Source organism: Kogia breviceps, chromosome 13 (assembly GCF_026419965.1).
Source record: "Kogia breviceps isolate mKogBre1 chromosome 13, mKogBre1 haplotype 1, whole genome shotgun sequence".
In the NCBI taxonomy this organism is placed as follows: Eukaryota; Metazoa; Chordata; class Mammalia; order Artiodactyla; family Physeteridae; genus Kogia; species Kogia breviceps.
This window is the reverse complement of record NC_081322.1, coordinates 563,168-571,208: the sequence shown is the minus strand read 5'-3', so window position 1 is coordinate 571,208 and position 8,041 is coordinate 563,168. Positions and strand designations below refer to the sequence as shown.

Genomic DNA, 8,041 nt, shown 5'->3' with positions numbered 1-8,041 from the left:
TTATGTTTGCATTTTCTTTGTTCAAGGTGTTTATTGCATCTCAGAGGGCATACATGCACTGGGTTTTTAAACTGAAATACAAAGAAAAGCCATTTTGAAATTGGTTTTAGGTAATTTTTCCCCATTACAGTATGTTATCCCCACAGTAAATTCAGATACAACCACTTTTAAATGGTACCATACAGCTATTGAATAATTTGATAAAAAGGCAAACACCTTTCCAACCCAATATGCTTTAACGAAGAACTGCCAAGCCACTAGCAACACTGATCAACAGTGACCTCATTTATGCATCGAAATCTTAAGCCAAGCCATCAGCACAGACAACATGACAACTTAAAAATTAAAGAATACAATATGTACAGTAAAGGATACAATTCTCTGATTTAGTTTAAATTCTAATCACAATGGTACAACAAAACCTACTTTGAGCTCAGTTGAGGGATGGAAAAACACTACTCTACAGAATACATAAAGAAATACTAAATTAACAGATGTACATAAAACCCACAAGAAAATAAAAATATTTGCAGTAGTCTTTAAATTACAGTTATACCTTGGGGTGCCTTTATAATCACTTGAAGAGCACATTTCTAACTGCATTTTCACGGACATGACGGAAATGGACCCTTCACTTTTCGGTGCATTGAATCAAAAATGAACAAATAGGTCAATTTAGATGCGAAACCTGTGAAATATAATTAAAATATATCTTTTCATATAGCAGTGATTGAATATGGAATTCTTCCCACATGATTTTCATTCTTGATAAGGTAGCTTCGAGGAGAAATATTTGTTATGGACATTAACCTTTATATTTTTTTAAAATAAAAGTTCTTAACATATACAGTGCCACAAAAATAAACATTTCCCACAACAGCTGAAGTTCCTGTGATTGGAAAAGTGTACTCCACACCGAAAAAAGTTCTGTATATTTAAGAGTGTTTTCCTTACTATCTGGTATCATCACACTATGTTTGTAACGTACATACAGAAGAAAAGAGAATTTATGGGGAGAGTTTAGGTTTGTCCAAAAGTTATATATACATTGAAACCTTCAAAAACACAGACACGTCTTTCCAAATGGCTCACCACCCAACAGCTGCAACATCCATCCATGGGTGAGGTCCGGAAAAGCACTAAAGGCAGTAGAAACATCCATTCGTGGTTTACATCGTACAACACACAAAGAACCCATATATACACTACAATTTTGCGAGTAGGGATAACAGCTAAGGTAGTACACGTTCCTAATGTTCACTCTCACAGCTGTGCTACACATTTTGGAAGAGGAGTTATGTATAAGCATTGGGATTGGTACTGGCGGCTCCCTTTGAAACTCTGAGCATGTCTTATTTGAAGTGTCCAAACTCATTATTTTTTTTCCTATTCAGTCACAAAAATTGCAGCTGTAAAGATAAAAAGCACTAGAATTAGAAAACAATACTACGTACTCCTCAAAGATTTTACCTTCCTTGCAATTTTACTTCGCCGTTACGATGAAAATCTTTACACCAAAGGTTTTCGTGTTACCGAAGTCACATTTATATACTTTTCACAATTCCTTAAAACAAGCTTAAAATTTCATCCAGGGGGAGAAAAAAAACTTTCAATGTATAGCTTCATTTTTAGATAAGAAAATTCTATCGGCAAGATTTTGAAATTTGGATACTTAGAAACCTTAGCAGGACATTCAGTACCAATTAAGAACAGCTAACCTTAAAAAAAGGGCAGTGAAAAAAAGGGGGAAGGGCAGGGACTCCCTGGTTTTTTTTTTTTTTTGGTCCTTTTCAGTTAGGGTTTTCAAGGAGCCACTAAACAGTTGCACAAGTGACAGAACAGAATAGAGGGGAGATATCCCTGGCGATTCAAAGCTTTCACTTATGCCACCCCCCACTAGTCAGCCTGGCTATCTCCCACGCTTCAACATCTCTGCCAGGAAAACTTCCCTGGGGTCTTCAGGCTTAGCCATGGAGGTAACTCTTCTTCATAACATAGTCTGTATCTGTCCCTCTTTTGACTGTGAATCTCTGAGGGCAGGGACTGTCTCAGGTCCTTATCAGAGTTCCTGCATAGACTGACGGCAATATTACTGAATAAAAGGAGGAAGAAAGGCTGCTCCCTGCAGTGTCCTTGGTCATTCCTGAAACTTCAGCTGCTAAGAAGTAAGTGCTCGTTGTCTTACTTATGCCTACGTGATGCTTACCTCAGCCCAATCCAAACCAGAGTGGGACAGAAAAGTTGGGCACAAGGAGAATTACTTGGCTGAGATGCCAAGGCCTTAAAATGCTGAATTATTTATTAATTTTGTATGAAGAAAAAACTCGGAAGGCAGGAATCCACAAAAATCTTAGCAGGCATTTGAGAAAGTTTAAAAAAATATAGGCAGTAGATATACGATAAAAATAACACTGGACGGGGGGTCCCAAAGCTTCGACACTCTTACTGCTCTTCCAGCGTGACCTTGGGTAAATCACTCAATGCCAAGGAACAGTTAGTTGCTTTAGCTGTGAAATGGAGGCAAAAGTGTCTGACTAGTTTATCTCGCAGGGTCTGACCTTCTACAGAGACGGTCAAAGGGTTAATGACCGGCAAGTACGAAAAATACGATGTAAATGAACAGCATCATTACCACTGTTCATCCACATTCAGCAAGTATTTCTTGAGAACCGACCCACTGTGTTAGGTGCTGGGGTTGGGTTAGTGGTAAACCCTTTTCCTTCATCAGTTTTCTTCTGTAAGTCCACGATTAGTCATAATGTAATTTCAAAAATTACATTAGAAATTTAAAACGAGAATGTCAGAAATTTAAAATTTTGCTTGAATGCAGAAATACAAGGATAATAATCTAAGCTTTATTTGATGAGGCCACATAAGAATAAGCAAAATAAAATTACAATTATTGTGGCCAAATATATTCTTAGACAATTTCTCAATGAAGTATGATAACTGTTACCTTTCTATAAATTCCAGTCATCATGGAATGAAGTGGTAATTTTCTAATTTATGTAGTAGCTTGGGCAACTTTTTGCTTTATCAGTATATTCTTTGTGCTTTCCAGGGTAAGGACAATCTGGGAGGTTTCTCTCCCTCTTAGTTTTATAAATTAAGATTTAAAAAAATCATTGACAAAGATAGCTTTCAATATTGATTAAAAAGCATAAACATTCAAATTATTATTGTATACATGTATTAAAAACACAGAAGTACAAATATTATACCTAATAAAATAGCTAAGCATAGCATAGGTCATTATTGCAAGCCCACAGGAAAAGCTCAATATTAGATACCTTAAATTGTTTACAAGAAATCCTTGATGTTAAGATCCGCTAATGGGTCCTTTGCTGGAGGTTTCTTGGGACTCTGAGTGGCAGGTGTAGGGCTTGGAGAAAGCTAAGGGGGAAAAGCCAGCCCAAGATAGTGGAAACAGAAAGCAAACAGAGAGATAGATAAGCATTAGGCCGAGCACATACCACAGAAAACAAACATGCAGAAGATTAGACGGCTAAAAGTTTACAAAATCTACTTTGTTCTACTCAGTCACAGTGTTGTTTTAGATTTTGGATTTACAAAACACACTTCAAAGGATATTGGCTTTCTTGAAATTCTTTGACATCAAATTTTGCCAAAGTAAAATTTGAGGACTCTGGTAGAACAATATGGGTATTAGTTAGGGAAGATGTGAAAAACTAGTCACATTAAAGCTATTATGAATGTACAGTAAAAAAAAAAAAACCAAAACCCAAACAATTTCTCTATTCAAAGCATTTTACTTTGAGTCATTAGTACCACTAAACTAATAAAGGAATATAAATGACTTCTCTTAGAGTGAGAGTGAGTTTGAAGGAAAAATGGGAAGAAAACAGCTTGCAGAAAGTTACTTAAGAAATTACTTTAAAATATCAGCTAAATATACTAGGATTTCATGTAAAGTATTTTAAGGGAAAACCTGTCAAGTTTGGGGGCACTGTTAGTTTCAGATGAGCAAACAGTCTCCTAGTTATGAATGCCGCTAATTCCAATCTTGCCTATCCAGCTCGTAGAGAGGACTAATTTTTACAGACTATAGAGAAGAATGACACTAAGCCTGCAGCGAAAGCAACAAAACATTTTCTTGCCTTGTTTCTGTTTAGCGAATACCTAAATTATTTCATCGTGTGACAGACATAGGTGCCAGGAACAGGCTTTTGCAGGATTGTTAGGGTACAAGGCCTTGAAAAAGGTCATGGAATTTGCACAGAGCAATAACTGACATGTATCCTTCGAGTCTAAGTAATTTCCTCCTACGCTTAGGACGTGATGGAAACCTCAGAGACCTGGGATTGTAGGGCACGGACGTATGTTTTCATTGGTTCCATAAACAAAGCTCCAGAGGTAAGAAGTTTCAGATTTGTTCCTATGTCCATGAACTATTGACTGACTGTAGTTATCTATCAGTCAAATTTCCATTTTTAAAACTGGGATCGTATTTCATAGAAAGACCGGGGTAAGGGTCAAAGTTGTTTGGAAGATAAGAAACTCAAGGACTGGTCTATAATTAACGGTTAGGTGATATGACAACATCGTGATACTAACCAACTGAGCAGCAGGGGAACAGTCCACGTATCAGTAATGAAAAACTGTTTCGTTTTCTAAAGCTACCAACTCGTGCTAACTTCCGCATCTAGCATATAATCAGCTATGCTTCCTCTCTGATATAGGAAATACAATCTAGAAATTGAGTAAGTGTGGCATACCGTTTCCTAAATTACCATAAATTCAATTAAATGATGAAAACACTGTGTTTTCATCATATCATCTATTTCTCATTTTCCTTCTTTGAATTAAGTAAACAAACTGACGCTCTGTAACACTGGTATCACACAGAAAAACTACCTTAAATAATAAAATTATATTAATTTATTTCTAAAGCTTTCAGCGCACCAAATACAATGACTTTTAAAAATCTCATAAAAATAGGAACATCCTTCCTTTTTTTCAAAAAGGTGGTAGATAGTCATGGATACATTTAACCATCAAGGAGACATTCCCAATAAATGAGATCCTTCCTAGAATTTAAATATATCCAGATTAAATTTAAAACCAACTATTACACCTATTCCACCTCACTACCACCCCACTCCCCCCGAACAACTTTAGGCAGCGTTCATTAGTATGAGAGCAGAACAGAAGATCTCTCATGAAGCCAGTGCTTTGGCTATGGCCTTGAAGGCTAGAGTCTCTTACACTGTAAATTCATCTCTCTGGACACCCACCATTCTCTGTCCTAGTCATTATGGCTTTTGAGGGTTAAAGTAAAGAAGCTGAAAGCATATTTGGGGAACAGGTAGAAAATGAATTTAGAAATGATTCAAGGAAGCAAAGGGGATTAAAGTACACTCAGAAAGTTCACAGTAGGATTCCTTGGCTGAAACAATATAAATACCCGTGTGGTAAATTAAAAACATTACAGAAGTGAAACTATTTACCGATGTCCTTAAAATACATTTGAGCTTTGTGTTTTGGATTGCTCGGCACGGTGCTAGTAGTTACAGTGTCCTGCCTCCATGTAAATCAATCTCTCACACCGACCGCTTTGGCTCTACGTACACCTTCACTCTGGCCAGGCCGTTTACGAGAGCGATGAAGAGAGAGCGGCTCATCAGTATCAGCATCACCATTGGCAGCACAACAGTTCAACCAAGTGCATATATTTTAGCACCTTCATAAGGGAAAGTAGCACATTGTGCAGTAAGAAATTTAGCCTCATCTAAAGAGAGGCGTGCCCTTTGTCCTGGACCCTGGTAGGTAACCTCTCAACCCTTGGAAACGTCCTGGGTGATAGAAATGTCTTTATTATGCAGGGTGGGTGTCTGGAACCACACCTGATCATTTATGCTAACAAGATGACTCGGGGTGGAGGGCTAGCCATGCCAGAAAGACCACCCATGTGATTACAGAGTTAAGTCTTTGGGCCACAGGATATGAGCCTGACCTTCAGGGAGGGAGGAGGGCTGGAGACTGAATTATTTCCCATGTGGTTGAACTCAGTCAGTCATTCCCATCTAACGAAACCTCAATAAAGACTCTGCACGCTGAAGCTCAGGTAAGCTTCCTGGGTTGGCAGTACGGCTTGCGTATCCTCACACGTTGATGCCAGGTGGGTAATGCATCCCTGAGGACAGAGAAGCCTCACGTGTGGGCCCCTCCCAGACTTTGCCTTATGCATCTCTTCTTTTGCCTGGATCTGATTTGCATCTTTTTACTACACGAAAACGGTCATCATAAAGTTAGTGCTCTCCTGAGTTCTGTGAGTCATTCTAGAAAACTGTCTAATCTGAGGATGGTCCTGGGAACCCTCAAATTTGTAGGCAGCTGGAAGTGAGGGTGGCCCTTGGGACCCGAAGGGTCTGATGTGAGGGCAGCCTTGTGGGAACTGCTTGCTCCCTCAGGCTTTGCAGTTTGCGTTACTAGTCTTGGGCAAACTTGGCAATCTGGAGGACTGTGTCCCTCACGTTCCTTTGGCTAACTTTGGGAACACATAATAAGAGTATGGATCAGAGCTGCTCATTTTTTCTGGACTAATGCCTGGATACTTTAAACACCTGGTAGTTCTCATGAACCACTCTGAATTAAGTAGGAGAGGAATGGACGGACTTGAGGACAGTTAGTTATTTCCATCGTTTTCCTCCAGATGTCACACTATTGCTCATCTCTCTTCCATGTTCCCTTTACTTCTGAAGCAACAGGTATGAAGACTGTATCAGGTAAAAACATTTTTAAACGGTCTGTCACATGACAGTGTTACATTTATAAAGTCATGTCATTCTTTTGTGGGACGCTTAAAAACTGACCTGTGTGCCGGGTACAGCTGCGGCTCCAAAGGGTGGCCTCCTCATGGGCTGTGCAAACGTGACAGGCTGCTGAGGCATCAGGGGCATGCCTGTCCCAGCAGGAGGCTGAAAAGCAGAGCGGTTCACAGCACAAGTGGAATCTACTCTGGCAATGCCCTGACCTTGACGTCTTTAATACCTTCCTGAAAATTTTTCTTTCCTTTTTTTTTTTTTAAACATCTTTATTGGCGTATCATTGCTTTACAATGGTGTGTTAGTTTCTGCAGTAGAACAGAGTGAATCAGCTACACGTATACATATATCCCCGTATCCCCTGAGGAATCCAGGTCTGTGAGAGAGTATAATTTGTAATTTTGAACAATGGGTGCTGTGAGGTTGGCAGACGGCAGAGAAGCACTGAGGTGCGGTAGGGAGCCTGGCCGGCCACACAGCACCCTCACCCCACCCAGTCTTTGTTGCTGTTTATCCATCTTCTGGAAGCACAGTTCTTGAAGAGATGAAAACTTGTTTCTTTATGGAAAATGGCTCTAAAATTTGCTAGTGATAGAGGTGGTAAGTGAAAAGTCCTAGTATAGTGATTAAAAGTGGATTTTGATGATTGAGCTGAAAATATGTTTGATAAATAGTACTCCAAAAATGACATAACAGTGTATTATAAAAATTATTTTGATGGCAGAATTTAAGTGTCTTATAAGGACTCAATCATGCCCTCTGTAGACTACTTAATGTCTAAAGCAGATGACTTAACTTTTTACTTCATTGCGTTTTGGGGAGAATTATATTCTATAGTTAATATGGGATTTGGTGAAAGCCGTAGAAGTATTAATTACAAGTTTTAGCACCGGTCATCACTCACCATTCCAAATCCTGCTCCAGGTTGTCCGACAGATGGGGCCCCAGCAACAGGAGGAACTGAACTGGTTGGAGGTACAGCTCCTTGCTATAAAAACGAAACAACACACACACACACACACACACACACACACACACACACAACAACAACAACAAACAAAAAGAACCAATATAATTTGGTTTTAAAATGACAGAATACAATTTTAAAATGCATGCCCTTAAGTATGTATAAAGATGTAAAGAAATCTCAAATTTCAGTTTTAAATTTAAAAAAAAAAGGCACTAGCACCACGCCAGTGATATGAAGAAGGTTACTAACTTGATGTTCACTGTTGTGGTGCTATTATGGGTTCACT

The 8,041-nt window shown here is 38.9% G+C and overlaps 1 protein-coding gene across 12 annotated transcripts in view; it reads right to left on the bottom strand.

The window, feature by feature from the left end:
- Positions 1-8,041, bottom strand: part of SNAP91 (synaptosome associated protein 91) — a 150,427-nt gene continuing 142,386 nt past the window's right edge. For all 12 annotated transcript variants that reach the window (XM_067011216.1, XM_067011218.1, XM_067011215.1 and 9 more), the window contains 4 exons: positions 7,690-7,773; positions 6,834-6,938; positions 3,291-3,393; positions 1-1,409 (listed from right to left, as the gene is read on the bottom strand). In XM_067011216.1, coding sequence (XP_066867317.1) covers positions 3,301-3,393; positions 6,834-6,938; positions 7,690-7,773 — 282 coding nt within the window. In that variant the 3' untranslated portion in view covers positions 1-1,409; positions 3,291-3,300. The remainder of the gene's footprint in view (positions 1,410-3,290; positions 3,394-6,833; positions 6,939-7,689; positions 7,774-8,041) is intronic.